At 40.2% G+C, this 18,626-nt stretch overlaps 1 protein-coding gene across 1 annotated transcript in view; it reads right to left on the bottom strand.

Annotated features, from left to right (window-relative positions):
* Positions 1-3,323: 3,323 nt before the first annotated feature.
* The window catches only part of LOC146639352 (insulin-like growth factor 1 receptor), a 56,990-nt gene continuing 41,687 nt past the window's right edge, over positions 3,324-18,626 (bottom strand). Inside the window, exons 4-21 of the mRNA XM_085361615.1 lie at positions 18,239-18,375; positions 17,054-17,198; positions 15,835-16,043; positions 15,475-15,601; positions 14,692-14,927; positions 13,140-13,307; positions 12,843-13,047; positions 11,284-11,588; positions 11,045-11,178; positions 10,067-10,226; positions 9,826-9,925; positions 8,798-8,868; positions 8,079-8,308; positions 7,833-7,940; positions 7,463-7,625; positions 6,433-6,562; positions 6,165-6,299; positions 3,324-5,049 (exon numbers count right to left, since the gene is read on the bottom strand). Of these exons, the coding sequence (XP_085217741.1) occupies positions 4,524-5,049; positions 6,165-6,299; positions 6,433-6,562; positions 7,463-7,625; positions 7,833-7,940; positions 8,079-8,308; positions 8,798-8,868; positions 9,826-9,925; positions 10,067-10,226; positions 11,045-11,178; positions 11,284-11,588; positions 12,843-13,047; positions 13,140-13,307; positions 14,692-14,927; positions 15,475-15,601; positions 15,835-16,043; positions 17,054-17,198; positions 18,239-18,375 (3,289 nt within the window). The 3' untranslated portion in view covers positions 3,324-4,523. The remainder of the gene's footprint in view (positions 5,050-6,164; positions 6,300-6,432; positions 6,563-7,462; positions 7,626-7,832; positions 7,941-8,078; positions 8,309-8,797; positions 8,869-9,825; positions 9,926-10,066; positions 10,227-11,044; positions 11,179-11,283; positions 11,589-12,842; positions 13,048-13,139; positions 13,308-14,691; positions 14,928-15,474; positions 15,602-15,834; positions 16,044-17,053; positions 17,199-18,238; positions 18,376-18,626) is intronic.

The raw sequence follows: 18,626 nt of genomic DNA, 5'->3' as shown, positions 1-18,626 counted from the left end.
TATCAACATTTCTACGTACCAAATACCTGCTGCAAGTATTGACAGAAAAAAAAAGTCATATAAAATGTGTGCCTGCTGAAACCGGTCTATACTGTCCACAGCTAGAAGAAGAAATCACCAGAGAAAGCTCGTTTTAGACTCGGCGGTGCTTCAAAGTGTAATAAAAGGCAGTGAGGGCTTTCACGGATTTAAACTGTCACACTGAAAATGGTGAAACTGGTGGTTGTCAGCCTGCAGTCCTGCATATATGTATCCTTATGTGTTTAAACAAGTTTTAAAACAGCATATAGTAGCAGCATTGTTTTTATAAACCAGAAAAATAAAGTGAATGATTGTCTAACATCTTCAGTGGGCTTTCTAGGTCGGAACCATCATGGCACAGGTCACGTGTGGGATTTAAAAGGTGCGAATTTGGCCTTCAGGTAGACCCAGTTTCATGCACTACTACTAAATTACAGCTATATTTACTTCTCCTCTCTTTGAAAACCCCACTCGACAGTGTTTTTCCAAGCAACAATGGCATCCAGAACTGTACAAATATTAGGGCAACATAATGAAAAAATATATAGTAATTTCTCAATGTGGCCCTAATACACCCATAAAACATTTTTAAGTTGTACTCTTCATTATATTTTTTCATATTAAACGTTAGTAATTTATAGTACCATAAAGAAAGTTTGCATTGTGTGTGTTTTACCAAGCGAATAGGTGGATTTGCCATATAGTGGCTAGCTTAGGTCACAACTTCATCCACCTGATTACAGGATAACCTGAAAAATACAAAAGATAAAAAGGGGGGATTCTACATGCTACTTCGTAACCCTACAATGTGGTGGTGGATTATGTGCAGAGTAGGTGCAAAGGACAGAATTGCCCTTCCTCCATTCTTGTATGCTTGTAGCAGCTCCTCCAGACTTTAGAAAGCCCAAATACAAAAGCCATTGTGGGCCAAACTTCAATAGCAAGATGTTTGATGGTCATGTTTTTCCCCTTGGAACTTTTACCATGTTTCCAGGATGGTTTGGTTTGTGGTTTGGATTTGACCATGTTATTGACAGCATGCAGTGAGATCGTCATTACAGCCAGTCAACTGTAGGTGAGATGTTTTGTTGTTCTGTACATGTAGATAGATTGGAAAAAAAAGAAAAAAAGTGAGGTAGATGGATGGTTGAAGGATTAATAACAAGACCTTCCCCCACAATAGAGAAAAAAACAAAACAAAATGACAACATATCAGAAGGAAAACAAAAATATCTAATGGGGGATTTTTTTTTTTACAGTGATTTACACTTCACACAAAAAGGACATAAATAACCAAGAAACATTTGGGCAAGGGATACACAAATGCTGCTTTCAGAGGCAAATAAACCTTTAAAAATCTTTCTATGTGGTCCACTCTGATCATACATTATGGTTTTTCTTCAGTAAATCTTCATAAAGAATACCATTAAGATTTATTCTCAAAGAGAAGGGCCTCAATACTTGTTCCTTTTATAAATCCTTTTAGTGTCACCTGTGACATCTTAATGTTCCCAAAGGAAAAAAAAAAACCTCTCAATGCTATAAGATTAATTTTCACCCATGTCTCAGCCCAATCTTCTACAAACACACGTTTATATGTTGAAAAAAGATAAATAATATGGGTTACTCTAGCAGCCTAAAGAAAACCACCCCTGATGAAGAGACAGAAGTTGATTAGAAGAAGGTGAAAGTATCCCACAGACAGGTTTCTGTACTCGCCTGAAATACATAAATTATGTTTTGCATTGTACTCTTAAGGTTTGCACACGGCACTAACACAGAGCCCTGAAACTGACAAAAATGCAGTATCAGAAAAAAAGAAATGTGAGTTCACATAATACTGTTAGCTAAATGATTACAATGCGGACTAAAAAGAACATTTTATACATCCTTTTATCTTTTATTGCCCGAGATTTTGGGAGGGTTTTGGCACACATTTAATGATTAATCTGGTCATTAATTACTTTTTCAGGACTTTTATGCATGTGTGGGGATCATCTGACAGAGCTGCTAGCCACTTAGCTACAGCTAACCTTTTTTCCCCCCAACTAAACTAGCATGAGGACCATTTCTGGTACAAATATCCAATTTTTAACACAATTATCTTCATATTCGGCTCTTGTTTTTTACCATGAATTAGGGCATATTATGGCAGCATATGATTTAATGAACACTTTTCTTTCATAATAAACCAGAACAAAAAAAAGGTATAACTAGCATGAGCCAGCAAGAAAATGTGTTAATATTTTCTTGCTGGGTAAAATGCTTCAGGTAAAAATGTAAACTGTACTTATCACCTGTATAGTTGGTAACAAATAAAGGAGTAATTAAAGTAAGTAACTTAATTTTTACTCTGGAGTTTGTTTTATAATAAGTTAGCTTGGGTGAACCAGGTGGCTCAGGTAGATAACTAGGATTAGCTCACCCCGACGCCACTGCGTGCCCCCTTTTAGTGTATTCTTGCTGCTAGGTGGCTAAAAGGCACTAAACAAACAGCAAGTGTGCACAAACCCTCCAAAAAAAAGGGGGAAACTAAGGTGATGAGCTGGTATAATAGAAGATTATCATAAATTACATATTTCTTTATTTAATATGCCTTCTGAATTATTTAACTAACAGTATTGTTTATCAGTGTTTAATGCTACATTTTGAAATGTCTCACTTCTACATTTTGTCAGTATTAGGTTTCTATACATAAGTGTAAAGGTCAAATCAAACGCAGCCTGACAACCATTCGGTTGTAAAAACACTGCTTTTGAGTATTGTTAAAAAAAGAAAAGCAGTCAGAGAGAATAAGAATGAGACCGAGGTTTAACACACACCAGGCTGGATGTCTCTGGGTTTTGACAGAACAAGGAAAAAAAAGAAGAAGAAGAAAACAAACGGGAAAGTAGAACAGGATTAAACTTTCCTCTTTGACCTGAGATTTAGTTGGGACACCTGGCCTCTTAAGAGTGATAATGATGGGTAGAAGCGGTTTAGTCCAAACCATAGAGGACTGATGCAAAAGGGTCCCGAGAGAGTACAAGAACACCGATGGTCGTCGCACCCCATCGCTGTCCCCTAATTAGATGGGAGGGGAAGTGTTTCAAAACACAAGGCAAATAGTCGTACCTTATACGCAAACACAGAAACGAAACCAGCTCAGATACACTTTACACAGTTACAAGCATTAAAAAAAAAAAAGGACTGTAGTTGAAACGTTCGTAGATCCAACCTGAAGGAGTTTTTTTTTCTCTTTTTAATATATAGATATTGACTATATTACAACCACAAAGAGAAATAAGGAATAGCAGCTTCTTTCTGTACACGATGAATGTCTCCAACTGTAGAAAAGTTAGAAAAGTGACACAAACAACTGGTGTGTACATAAATGCTCTGCCCACAGAGAGATGTTGTAAAGGTTGGAGACCGATGACTAGCCTAAAAAAATACCTGTTCGAATACAACAACAAAGACGCCTCTGAACTCTGAGAACCCCGACTGAGAGACGTTGTACAACTCGTGTTTATGTTTGTTTTTCCCATTTACACTTTTTCTATCCGCAGTCCTCGCTTTGAGTTTGTTTGTTTTTTTAATTTTTTATTTTTTTTTGCTTCTTTATGGACTGTATTTGGCGGTTTAACCGTAATGGTACAGCACTTTGTGAAAAGATGTGGCTCAATTTCAGATAATTTCAAAGTCTATAATGTCAGATTTACTGTAGTGTAGCACTGTAGAGGGAAGGTAATATCCCTTTTATTTCAAAATAGTGCAGTAGCAGATTTGTTTTGCTTTAATTTTCAATGGAGTGTGTTGGAGAATTACAGGGCAAAACTGCAGAAGAGAGAATCTGACAAACAGTATAAATTTGGCAATAAATTTGGCAGAGTTGACCTTTCCCCCTCTGGTTGTTTGTTTCAGCGAGTTGGCTGTTGATCCGGCATTACGCTGACACTCAGCCTGCAGAGCAACCACACTACTGAACGACCGACGAGACATGCCAGTCACTCTTAAGAGTTTCTTCTTCATTAGATATGCTTAACGTTTTCACCATAATGCCCGTTCAAAAGCAAACAAAACGCCGCTCGTTTTATATAAAGGTCTATAGATTTTTCTTCTCCCATTTGTAAATACATATAAAAAAGTAACAAATGATGGATTATAAAATAAGTTCAGCCATAAAGAGAGAGAAAGAGATCTCACAAATTATTGATATTTTTCTTATTTGTAGTGTTTTTGATCTTCCCACTCGAGGGCAGTGTCACGTTGGACAGCCAGCTGGTAGAAACCAAAACTTTATGAAAAGGAAAAACAGAAAAAGAAGAACATGTTTGCTCGTCTTCCTGTAAGTCTCACTGAATGGTCACATCCAGCTAGTGGACCACGCGGTTTGCTGTATTTGATTTAAAAAAAACAAACAAAAAAAAATTCCCCAAAACAACAACAACAAAATTTTTTTTTATTCCATCCACTGAGATGTCCAGCAGATGGAAGGTTTGCAGTCTGGGTGGGTTGTCCAATCAGCAGGCAGAGGACTGCGGGAGAGGCATGGCACGCTCATTTTTGCGTCCTCCATTCATGTGCGCGTATGGTGGCAGATCATCCAGAGACGGCCGCATTGTGACGCTCGAGCCCGTCCCGAGCCCCGCCCCCGCTGCGTGCCCCGCCCCCGACAGCCCATTAGCTGCTTGCTGGCTGGAGGGGTGCTTGTCCATGGCAGCTCTCGACGTGCAGGGAGAGGAAGGTGAGCTGGGAGCTAGCGATGGGCCAGGTGGTGCTTCTGAGCTTGGGGAAGGGGGCGTCTGTTGGGGAGCTGGAGTCTGCTGCAGTTGTGTCGATGACGGAACGTCCAGAGGAACATCTTCCATGTTGTCTAGCTTTTCCAGGTGGAGCTGCGGCGCATCGGGGGGCTTGTTATCGGCGCTGTAGAAGAAACTGACATCCCTGAAACACGGGTCCAGCTCATCCTTTATGCTGCTGATGATCTCAACAAAGGATGGACGCATCTTAGGATTGTACTGCCAACACATTCGCATCAGCTCAAACCTGCAAACACACACACACACACACACACACACACACACACACACACACACACACACAGGTCAGGTCAGTATTCAGCAACAACATGTCCTCCTGCAGTAATGACCCTATCCAGAGGAACTGTACTTTCCTACCAACAAACCAATATTTACTTTTGCCAAATGTTTGCTTTCTGTTGCTAAAATGGCTGTATGACCCTCGTGCACTCGCTTCTTGTTTATGAAGTGCTGAGCTGATGCTGCCTTCACATGCATCCAGCACAGAGAGCTCTGCAGCCAACCTGATTCTGACAAACAAATTTATGACTCAAGCAGTCATAACTTATCAAACTTACACTGCAGTTTGAGTGGATTAAAGAAGCATCTTAACTTGTTTTAGAGTTGCTGTAAGGTGGACTCCGCTATTTCTAAAATGGTCACTTAAAAAAAATTATACTAATAATTTACACCAATATTTATCTTCTTAGAATCAACGTTTTCTCTTGTGTTTACTGGTACCTGGTAGTATCAAACATGCTACTACAACCAGAAGGGGGCAGTAATGCACCTAAAAGTGTTTTTTTCAGAAGTGGCAGCTCCAGGATGTCAAACTGGGCCTGATTTTTATTTTGTAAAGCAAGAGATGAGGTCCGCTGCAAACCAAACAATTAGGACACAACACATCATTATTAATTAAGGAAGTGCACTAGTAAGACCGTATTTTCTAGATATGCTAATGAATAATATTATTTATAAAATTGTTGCTGTTAGGGAAGAGAGCAAACCCTGGGACTTCACATTTGTTCTCCGCATGACTTCACCATCTGATGCATCCTTCAGTGTTTTCTTGTTGGTTGCCAAATTTGTCTGTGACACTCATGACTCTTTTGATGTGGATTTATACTGCGGCTGTTTCACATTAAGAAGAAACACATCTTAAAGAACACAAGTTCACACACTGAAATATAGATGGGCTGTGAAGGCAATCAGTACTGCAGTTCAGCAAATCCAGAGACCACAGGCTGAAGGGCAGCAGTGCCCCTTCACTGAGCGGATAATTAAAATTAACCAGCAGAGAAGAGGAAAACAGACATGAGAGCATTTTATGTGAATGTGCAGTGTGGAGTTTGTGTGTCTTACAGCATATCGGGACAGTTCTGAGGTTTCTCCAGAAGCCCCCCCTCCATGACAAAACGGAGAACTTGTTCATTAGAGAGACCTTGGTAGGGCTGTTCTGCCAGAGTGGCAATCTCCCACAGCACAACCCCAAATGACCTGTATAGAGGGAAATGGGGAGGGGGGCAAAAAAGTGTGCTTTCCATTATCTTTATGACAATGATGACATATTTTTGGAAGCAGTATACACATAGAATGAAGTCACCATGTGTGTTTTCATGCGTCTGCTTACCAGACATCCGAGTTGGTGGTAAAGACTCCATCTTTCAGGGACTCGGGTGACATCCAACGTACGGGGAGCAAACCTTTACCACCTTTGCGGTAGTAATCTGTCTCATAGATGTCTCTGGTCATGCCAAAATCTACTCACACACACAAACACAAGCGCACACAGACCAAAAGTAAGAAAGTGAAGCAAAAAACAGTCACTTCATTCGATAGAAATGCTTTCAAATTTTTTCTGACTTCTTGGTGTAATTTGAGTGGGTTTGTATTTCATACGGTGGTGCTTTTTACTGGTATTATAACTCTTAAAACAGCATTACATTCACTGCCATCACTTAGGGTGTTTTCACACCTATGGTTTGTTTACTCTGGTCCGAATCAGTTAATCAGTTTGTAAACTTGTAGCTTTTCCCTGCAGTTTGGTTTGTTTTCACACAGAGAAAAATCCAAGTAAACTCTAAGCAAAGCAAAATGCATGACTACAACCCAGTCCCCTCATTGGCCAGAAGTTTCTGTGGATGGAAGCAACAAAAGCAAATACAGGAAGAAAGTGCTGTGTTCTGGACTATCAGAGAAGAAGGAGAATTTAAGCTCATGTCATGGCTAGCTGCTAGCCCGTACAGGCATTAACAGTGCCTTGCCCCATTCAGAATCCAAAGCATTTGTAGTTGGTTCGGATGGGGGTCGGATTACGTTCCCACCATAAACAAACCGCTCTGGAGTTCATTTGGAACTGCACTGAGACCACCTCCTCTAAAGGGTTTCAGCACAGTTGTTTTGGTTCGCTGCCGAGTGCTATTACTGTGCTAGCATCTGCACAAACGAACAGTTCAATTTAAACTGACTAAACACAGAAGATGTGACAACACCCTTAGACAGCACATCACATGAGCCTTAGACATTTTAACAAGGCACATCATTGTAGCTATAACTGTCTAGAAAATAGCTAATGATGCTAGTGGTGTGTTTTCTACTTTACTCTGTAATTGAGTTTACACTTAGTGAGCATACTTCCAGTGACAAGACTCATCCTTTACCTCCGATCTTAACAGTAAAGTCCTCGGCTACCATGCAGTTCCTGGCTGCCAGATCTCGGTGGACAAACTTGTTGGCGTTGAGGTAAGCCATGCCATCAGCAATCTGCCCTGCCATCTGAAGCATCTTCTTCAGAGGAGGGAGAGATAGGCTGGACCACTGTTGCTGGAGACATGAAGGAGAACAAGCGAACATGAATTATCTGACCCACAGGTGATACTCTCTCACTGCACTTAATTACAACATTGCATTACACTGGATAGAGATACAATTAAGTTACTATCATGCAAAAAACCCCTACTGATTAAATATTTAGCTTTGTTTTTATTCAGTACTCATTTTCTGTGGATCACTATGACGACAATTTACTACCTCTTTAGGTCGCAAGGAGCGCAAGTAACTTTTTAGATCTCCTCGGGTCATCAGTTCCATGATAACCAGCGTGGGCTGGCCCTGAGAGACCACTCCCAGGAGACGAACCTGCAACAAACATAGGATGATTCAAACACAGGTAACAAAGGGAACTGATGTAACCATGTGGCCATTTCTTCTTAACTAGTCAGAAAATATGAACTACCCTGATTTCTCCGTAAGATCTGAATTTATGTGAGCACATACCACATGATGACAATTGAACTCCTTCATGACGGAGGCTTCATTGAGGAACTCAATCCGCTCTCTCATGCTGGCCGACTCATTAACAGTCTTAATGGCAACACGCGTCTCTGGTTCGTCTTTGACCACACCTTTGGCTATGCCTTCGTACACCATGCCGAATGACCCTTGGCCAAGCTCCCGGCTCAAGGTGATCTTCTCCCGTGCCACTTCCCACTCATCTGGTACATACACTGCACAGAAAAAGGCATTTTTATGTTAGCAAAAGAAGCGTGATTACTTTCTGATGTGTGCTGCCTATCCACATCCAGTGTTAGCTATTTAACAAAGCAGACAGAGAGATAGTGATGTAAAGATTCAATCTTTCAAAAACACATTAGCTAGCCTCGCTCTAGTGGAGAGAGTCCAGCTGACAAATTATTAGTTATTACTGGAGTTGTTTTCTGGTTGATTGTGATTGTTGTACAAGTGTAATATATTTTCATGGCTTTAAATTAGTGATAAATTTGATAAAAACTGGCTGGCTTTGCTCCCTGGCACATTAATGTGCATAGGTTATAAATGTGATTTAAATTCCTATAGGTGTATGGTGGCTGAAGCTGAGGCAGTCTTATTAATAACCAAGATTTCCATCTCAGCAGTGCTGATCACAGGTACTTATCAAATGTTTTGTTTTTCAACTAAAGGCCACTGAATGGACGGGAATGCTTAACTTCACTCACTTTCTGCTGCGCTGAAGTACTCTGGGTTCACTGAAGCGTACAGAACTCCATTTCCGAGCCGATCACTGTTCCTGACAAAAAAAAAAAAAATTTTATATATATATATATATATATATATATATATATATATATATATATATATATATATATATATATATATATATATATATGTGTTTACAGACACAGAACAGGGAGCATGCATAAGGGTATAATCATGCACATCAATTTTTTTATTTTACAAAGAATACTAGTAAAATGCAACATTCACTGTTGACACAAGTGAACTTTTGCTTCAGATGCATTTACGCTCCCAGATATACTCAACATTTGTTAGGCATAACAGTGCCTGGATAGAGCAGGAGGCAGCAATGCACAGCTCTCTAGCACTTGATCTTCATACTAAGGAATGGACAGGTTGACTGATTTACAAACTAGAGAAGTTGTTGCAGTGCACGTGTGAAAACAAGTATTGTAGTATTTCAATTAGGAAACCTACTGTGGCTGGCTCAGAAAAAAGAAAAAAAGATTAATAGGCCCTAAAGTAAAATCACAGTATGACAGGTGTTGCTAATTTCTTCTGGAGACTCATTACTTCATATTACTTCAGGTTGTTTTGAGTTCAAATCATGCAAATTTATGATCTTCAGTTCTCTTCAGGATAATTTTGGTATTTCAACATAAACACTAAATATTATAACCCCACATACAACAGGGTGCCAATCACGTAACAGATGGAATTCTAGCTTTATTTGCCACTTAGTTTTATGGACTACAATTGGCAAAAGCATTTTTGCTTTGGTTAGTGTGTTGGTTGAGTGACTGTGGATCACAGTGTGACCACACCACCCATTAGTACGTTGTTTAAGTGTTTATTTTGGGGAAGAAAAAGGAAGAAAAGTACATGCCCATATGCCTTTCATTTTGGGTTTTTTCCTGATACAGGGTCGCGTTTCTTTCGGGAAAAGTATGGCATTCTCTTTCTCAGGATAGATCTTTCGTAGGTGACGAAACACTTCTTGTGCACAAACCTTTTCCTGTTGAGAACAACCATCACTCCAATCAGAAGGCAGATGAAGATGATGATGGAGATGGGAACGAAGATCATGGCGTAGAAGATATTTTCATATCCTGCTAGGTCGAACAGTTTGATTAATATCATTGGTAGTTTTGACGTCATTCAGTTGTTAGAAAACAAAAAGGCACAACATTTTGTTTAAAAAAATGCTGCAATCAACTCTAATGATGCATGATCGCATGCGTCTTACTTACGTTCAGCCACATAGAGATCCACAGTTTGTGTCCAGGAGCCATTGCCAGCCAGAGACGTGGCTCTCACTCTGACTGAGTAGTTTCCTGGACTGAGGTTGGACAGCCGAACGCCACGCTGGGCCCGATACATTTGACCAGATACACATTCATGCTTCTCAGTCTGACACACACACACACACACACACACACACACACACACACACACACACAGAAAAGAGAGCTTATTATGGAGTAAGTTTTACTAAATCCAAATCAAACATCCAAGGGCCTGCTGTTTTTAATTTGTACTGTGCAATAAATAGTAAGGACAGGGTTTAGGGTGCCAGACCCATTCTGCCTCAAGATGAATAAATAATAAGTCTCATGTCTGGTCAGTGGCGTATTTGATTGGTTAGCATGTACTTCTGAGACCCAGCGTTTCTAAAACTTAACTCCTGTTTGTTGGTTCAATCTGTTCTGCATTTAAAATGAGCACATTTTAACATGAGAACACTTCTGCATCACATTCTGTGTGTCAGAACTGACTTCCCAACATTTTCAGAGCATTAGGTTAAACTGAAATTCTATGTTGTGCAGTGAAGACTAAAGGAATAGTGATCATTTGTTTTTCATTAAAGGGAAAATGAGAGATTATGGCGTTGACTTTGATACTTGCAAACGTGAAATGGCTCTAGCTAAATGACTGGCAGACAGTCAGACTGGGTAACATAAAAATCTCTTCTTTAAAGCTCATTTTTATAGACTTGCTTTGATGTCACATCCCTTTTTTGTTTTTCTTTTGTGTTTTTTGTTTGCTATTAGCATCTGTCCCTTTTGCTTTAATGTACTTTGTGAACTTCCTGCCAGTCTTAAAAGTTAGCAGTATTATAAGTATTACTTCAGATTAATCACTTCATACAGAGGAGAAGATGATCTACGAGCAAAAAGAATTCTGAATAAACTACTGAATTTACTGGAAACAAAGGCAGTTTGTCCTACCTCAGCACCCAGTTTAAACTTGATCTCATACATGAGGATAAGTCCGTTGGGACGAGGCGGCCTCGGCCAACGCAGAAACACCCAGTCCTCGTGGCCTTCCCAGGTCACTGGACCCGGGATGTCATCGGCTTTTTCTGGTAAAATCACAGCCAGAGTTTAATTACAATGGGTATCAAAGAAATCACAGCTTGGTCATGTGTGTCCCAGTTGCCTGTAATGTTTCAAAACAAATTGCTGACCTGCAGGCTTGGTTCTGGAGAAGACAAACTCCGCTGCGCTGCAACGTACGACCTGTCGATTGCACGCATGAACATCGATGCGGTAAACCGTAAAAGGCTGCAAGCCAGAGATCTGCAGCTCACGTTCTGTCACTGATTGCTCAATGAATTCAAATTCTTGGTCTGCCGGATCCTGTTCGGGGGTGCTGCTGTTGCCAGCGGCTTGAAGAGGAGGGGCAGTGCTACTGTTGCCGTGCAGGTGGTTGCGGCGGGAGTGAGTAGAGTTGGCGATGCCAAACAGATCTCTGCGGCGACGATCTGCTGGCCTGAAAAGTAGAGTCAGAGGAGAAATTCTAAGTGTGAAACAGGTGGATTTTAAGTGACATTAAGCCCAACCTGAGTGCAATTTTTCATACTTTGGAGCAAGATGTGAAATACTGCGGTAAACCACAAGACGCTGAAACCTGTCTGTCTCCTTTGTTGTTTACTTCTTAGCTCTTTAGGTTTGTGCTGATTCCAGAGTTACTGGAATACTTTGCTCAAACTTGACGTTTTAAGTGATCTGTTTTGTTTTTGTTGCCACTTGGCTTTTGGTTCAGCAGCTCTGATGAAGCATGGTAGGAACACTGTAAACAGAATTACTGAACAGCTCAGTTAATTTTCTAGTTACTAAACTCTTACAGGCAAAGCACACAGTACGTGCCGAAATGTGATATATCAGACCCACTAACACAGCTGAGCAACAAGAGATTACCAAGTAGTTTCCCGCATGTGCCTTTATTTCATAATATTTCATTGGATGGAATACCAGACAATGTTATTGCCAAGGTTTTGTCTCAACCAGAATGAAATATAGACACCTTTTAAATGGCTTTTGAAAATGTATCCTCAATTATATTTCGTCTAACACCAAGAAAGAAATGTTTTCTTTGGCTAATTATAGTTAAACAGTTCCAGCCAATCCATAAAAGACTCTGGTAGGCGTGTAATGATCACATCAGCAGAGTTTACAGATACTGTCCCATTCATGTTGGTTTGCACACATCTGTTAAAGGTAAGCTCAAAACTAAGTGCAGAAAATATGATGACACTTGATGTTTATCTTTAGATGGAAGTACACAAATCCCTTTATTCTGGCCTGGCAAAACACACCAAGAACTAATTATTCCCAATGGACTTGCACATGTGTGTTGAGACATAAAGAAATAATGTGATGCAGATGTCCGAAGTGCAATGCAGCAGGGTGACTACCTATCACTAACCAAATCAAACAGAAGCTGAGCCACTATGCAGGGAAATGAAGAAAAAGTAAATACATTTGTAGGGAAATTTCAAGAAGGATAAAAAAATATAAAGACTGAATTATCACTCCTCATTAGGCTTGTAACTGCTATGCATAATTATACTGTATAATGACTAAAGACCAAAGGAAGAAACTGATCTCTAACCTGAAAAATTACTCAAATTGTGCATGCATAGATATTTGGTTAGTTCACATAGGGGTAAAAATCAAGTTAAATGTTGCCGTAGCTACACAACGGCTGTGCCACATGGAGAAATAACGATCTTGGGTTAATCACCTTGGTGTGAAAATGGAGTTGTGCAGGAAGTTTTCAAAGACTTTTCGGTAAGAGGCGTCAGCAGCTTCAGCCTCCAGGTCTTCCACTGATTTGGGGCAGGGACAACAGCCTTTACCTGCCCCATCTGGATTTAGTTTAGTTGGCTTTGTCTCCTCTTCCTGGTCTCCCACCCCTATGGCAGCGATCCTAATGGGAATCTTCAACTCTGCAGGAGAAAGAGAAAGATTTGTAGTCCGTTTGTGACTTAATTATTAGCAGCAGGGGTGGCAATGGAAGTTTATGCCTGTGTGTGTGTACCTTTGGAGCAATAATTGTGCTGATAGAGCTCTCGGTCTTCCGCTTGCTGCTGCCATCTTACCAAGTAGTACGTCTGGTTGCCATTCGCTGAGACAGGGGGCGACCAGCGTACCACCAGTTGAGTGGATGAGTTGGAGTACGCTCGCACATCCTGAGGCATGGAGGGTGCTGAGAAGCACAGAGGCATAAACTGATTTCTAACAACTTTTGAGTAAACTCTTTTCTCCTTCAGGCTGCCAGTGCAGATGTGATCGTCTGACATCACAGTGCTGCTATGTCTTTACACTGCAGCTGGACTTATTTAAAGCAGCCTTCCATTTCATCTAATTACTGCAGTATATTACAGTTTGTTTAAATCAGATTTTCTCCATCTCTTTGACTTGCAGCTGTGTTTATTTCAAACAGTCTTCCTCTCCATCTCCTTACAGTATGTTTGGATAAAATCCAGAAATGCTTTAATTAATCCACTTCTATTTGCAAAACAAGTAGCAACTAAGCATATGCTGTACGGTGGTTTTAAGGTATACCAAACCATTTAGTATAAAAATATACTTCAAGGATATGATTTTCAGTAACATCACAGTTGTTTGCTACTTTTGTTAAACTAATAAGGGAAATAAAGCAGTTGCTAATTCAAACCACCAGAGGTCAGTGACAGTATGGCAGCAGCCAAACAGTAAGGCCAGAAAGCCAGCTGAAAACAATGTTATGCATTGGTGGGGATACAATAATGCCCCTTTGGGATTGTTTAGACCGAACGATAGAGGGGAGTCGAACAACACATATAAAGCTACAATGCAGTGGTGGTGAAAACATGGCCACAGCAGGATACCTGCAATTCTGCAACTAAAGATATGGACAAGGTAAATATGGTTTTTTGGTTTTTTTGACTGATTAGTTTACGATTAGCTTTGGCACTAAAACCAAATGATGAATCTTTATTTTTGGGTTGGGTTAAACGGCACCAGTTGTAGTTTGCACGGTTGCCTCATGGCAAGAAGCTTCCTGGTTAGATTGTGCTGTTTGCTTGTGTTCCCTGTGCGCATGTTGGTTCTCCCTGCATATTCTGGTTTCCTCCTACAGTCCAAAGACGTACGTGTTAGATTAATCGGCGATTCTAAATTGATCGTAGGAATTAATGGTTGTGTGTCACTCTGTGCTGGCCTTAGGATGGACTGGTGACCTGTCCAGGGTGTACACTGCCCTGGACAGATGGTTTTGAAATAGATAACACACTGAAGAATAAAGCAGTATATGAACGTGTGGGTGAAAATGGGGTTTGCAGTGTCTAGCACTGAGAAGTTAATAACACCAGAAAAGTGCTACATAAATGTCATTTTATTTAAATTTCCTTCCCATTTCAGCTGCTTATGTTGAATGAAAACAAAGGCATTACTTGGGGATATTTAGTGTCGGCTTAGTCAAACAACAATTTTGCTCTTTAACTCCCTGGTTATTCTAACGAACAAAAAAGTACTTTCTCCACTTTTAGAGAGAAGAAAGTACAGACTGTAAGAGACTAACTTTTGATCTGTGCTGTTGTGGTGTTTACCTGAGGGGCTGGTACGGATGTAGACCACCTTGCTCTTGGCTCCTGGCATGTGTCTATCCTCCACTGTGAGTGTGATAGCTTTAACAAAGATAGCATATTGTGTCCACGGCTTCAGGTTGGACAGAAGAACTCCAGGATCTGACTCCTTGTCAGGCCTCAGCTCCACATCCACCATATTCCAGCTGTTGGAGCCACAGCCATCCTGTCCCTCAAACTCTGTGATGTTCTGGTAGGGCCTGGAAGAAAAGGGCGAATTATTAATTTATTACTGTACATCTATTTAATTCATGTGTTTTTTATTACACAAATGAAGAATGTCAGCAAAACACAAAAATCTCATCTTCCTCAAAATAATAGTTAACACAGACAGAAAGACCACATTTCCATCGTGTTTTTTACTTTGCTGTATTTGTTTGTTGCCTGGCCCACCATTTTTAATACATCATGTCTTTGCATCAGTTTTTCCCCTCATTCTTCTGCAACGATTTAACACTTAAATGTCCACTTAAAGTCAGCTCCTAATATTCGCCCAATAGTTGTGGCTGGAAAACCATTAAGTGAGATTTCCTATTGCTGATTCTCTGGACATTTGTGAAACTACGTACCAAGTTAATATAAAACTTGATTAAAGTAAAATTTCCTGTATTTAAAGTCCTGTTAATGTTTCTGAAACCTAACCTCTGACAGTTAACTTAAAACATGTTGGCTGATAAAGTGGTGGGATTAAGATTCAGCTCAGTAACACTCAGCCTGCAGATAAACTAAAATAAACAAAAAACATACGCTTCCTTGTAGTAGACAATGAAGCTGATGAGGTCTCTGTAGTCAGGGGGCCGGTAGCGCTGCCATGTCAGCTTGATCCTTGTGCTGCTGGTGCTGTTAGACTTAAATTTCAGAATAGTGCTTTCACCTATGGAGGGAGCAAAGAGGGGGGGAAAAGCGCTTCAGTATGTGTGCATTAATATGCAGCAATTAGTGTTGACAGAGTGGCGCAGTAAATACTGACATAAGAAGCAGAACAGCATCACGCTCAAAAGAGGTGTTTGCAAACTTCTAGTAAACTAGAGTAACTTCAGCACATGAACTGGACATAGCAATTTAAATGTTTGTGGTTTTCAAACTGAAGCTCATTTTGACCCTTACAGCTGGCTCTGTCGCCGTTGTTTCGGAAATCACTCTCATCAAAGCGGGCCTGGATGCCTGTTTTGTTCCACATTTTGCGGATCTCGGACATGCACAGCTTAGGGTTGGCTCTGAAGAACAGCTTTCCTGTTTTGATGGTCAGATTGTGCTGCTTCCAGTCCCAAAGATACTGTAACTGTTGGTTGTCGAATGCAGAGAAGGCATACATGCTAGAGGGCAGAAAGAGGAGGAGATGAATGGATTACAGTCATCAATATGCTGCTTCGTTCTACATTCATTCGTGTATGTTTATCTATGAGTGTATTGTGTGTATAGTGATTCATGCTAGGCTGAGAGCCAACTTTCCCACCAAGGTTAAGGCCTTATTTTCAGCACGTAATGGAAAACTACACAACATATCCACTAGCGACTTGTCTATTAGGGGAAGCTATGCTAATTGAACAAAATGTAGCTATTTTACTCTTCTCGGTAGATCTCTCTTCTAGCTGGAGGTTTAATGACCCAGTTAGACAGCAGAGGGACTGCTTGACAGCAGGATAAAAATCACCTGGCAAATCCGATTAACCAGGGGCTGACATTTTTTTGTGTGCTGGAGAGGAGGTTTTTTTTATGATTCTCTGGGTAACACCCAGACATCAAGGAATGACTGTAATGTGGGCCTTGGGACAGTAAGATTCCTGTGAACACAAACAGATGGAGGAGGGAAACGAAGGCCTCTCAATGACCCTGAGAGAACCTTTCCTGGGACTGTTGGAGGTTATACCTCATTCACAAACAAATAACAAACAACTGCACTTGTTCAAGTTTTGTTTAACTTTTTTCACTAAAGATTGAACATCTTGAGGATGTTGGATCACATCATTCTTATATATTAGCTGAAAATGTAGTTACTCAAGAATTGTGTTTGTTGAGCACTAATTTTTTGTGGTTCCTAGAGTTTTCAAAAGTAAAATGAGAGAGAGAGAACCACTTTTACCTTTACCTTACACTATAAAGCACCTTGAGGCAATGTTTACTGTGAAGTGGCACTAAACTAATAAAACAGAATTGAATAAATGAATAGAACTAATTAATATTCAGGTGAATCCTTGAGAAAAGTACATGAGAAGAAATGAGCTCAGAGTGTCCCAATGCACAAACATCCGTCTCCACTGTAAGGCATTGAGATTAAAACCTTGGCTGTATGTTTATCCATGTAGAGAAGTGTGTGTGTTCTTACTCTTCATGGAGGTTTTCTCCATCGATGTATCTCAGGCTCCGAAGGAATGCAAGGGAGCTCAGTGTGTGCGAGTGTATGATCCGTACGTAACCAGTCACCCTTTGGATCAGACCTGTGAAACTTTCCAGCTCTGCCACCATGTTATCTAAACACACAGACCGTCACAAACACATTCATTTATCTATTGATGCATTTTACCCTTTAGTACTTCATTGCTGGCTTAAAGAGGACTTATTATCATTTTACGCATTTCCTGTCATATATATGCTGTTACAATGATGGATGCTAATTTTTAAACATGGCTAAAATTTCAGTATGTGTACAAGCAATCACCATGAGTGAAAACTATGAAATATAAAATGGGCTAAATGCTCCATTTCAGACGGTTGACTCTATACTGTGTGAAAGTAAGCAGATATATGTAATATGTTTATCTTAGGCACATGGCCAGGACTTATTCCTGGAACAAAATGGACCTTCAGACATATGACTAAACAAGTGTGTTTCATCCAAAAGGTCTGTAGAACCTAATTAACAGAGGTATCAACATTTTCCTGTCATTTCTGGCCATATGATAATCATAAATGCATTAAGCTTGAGAACATTAAGCCCCGCTTACAAAAAACAAACCTGGTTATTTTTCTTTGTTTAAAGTTTAAAACTGCTTTGGAGTGTGTCAGCATTTTTCATATGGGTTAAACCCTGAGACTCTGGCTGTGAGCACAAAAGCTCCACCCACCTACTATTTACAAACCTTCTATTTATGAAGAGAAGCCAATAAGAGCAAAGGTAGCTTAAAGGTAGGGACAGGGGAACTGAACCAGGTTGTTTCAGTCAGTAGATTAAATCACAGGCTGCACAAAGGCCCAAGAGGAGACAAATAAGGATTATTTTGAACTGGAAATTACATTGTTACTGTAAAATAATGTTATTATAGAACCATTTTTAAACTGTTGTAATCCATGACGACAGCTTTCCTGAATGCACAATGAAATATATTCAAATTGTTGAGTTCTCATGTGACTTTCTCAAGTAGCAAAATCTGTGATAACTTCTTTTTGCGTCTGATTTAACGGTGTGAATATAACAGATCTTCATAATGTTCTACACCAGCTCCTCAGGCCTCCCTCACAAAGAAATGCGAGTATTAACAGTCGTATTGCTGTGTTACACCGCAGTACTTACGGCCTCTGCGGATGTTGATTTGCAGGTGGCCTTTGATAACAGTGCAGCCTTTGAGAGACTGAGCAGCAGTCATGGAGTCGATGACCTTCCCATCACATACTTTATCACACAGACCATCACAAGCTGTGCAAAACATACTGGAGACAGACAGAGAGAAAGGCAGGAGACAGTGAATGTACAGCATCGTTCTTGACAGGCATCTATTTGCCAAACTGGTTTAGCGGGGTTTTCTTTCTTTCTTTTTTAAAATTTCTGTCCCTGAAAGATTTGACGTCAACATTTCACAGAAGCAGCCAAAGCATGTCTAGGTGAAATTCCTCGGCATGCTTAACGGCCTTCACTATTTGGAAGGCCATACAGAGACTATGATGGAACTAAATTCAATATT

Source organism: Diplotaxodon limnothrissa, linkage group LG1 (assembly GCF_057381915.1).
Source record: "Diplotaxodon limnothrissa isolate DT_005_m linkage group LG1, D_limnothrissa_male_GT1.1, whole genome shotgun sequence".
Lineage (NCBI taxonomy): Eukaryota > Metazoa > Chordata > Actinopteri > Cichliformes > Cichlidae > Diplotaxodon > Diplotaxodon limnothrissa.
This window is presented reverse-complemented; position numbering and strand designations above follow the sequence as displayed.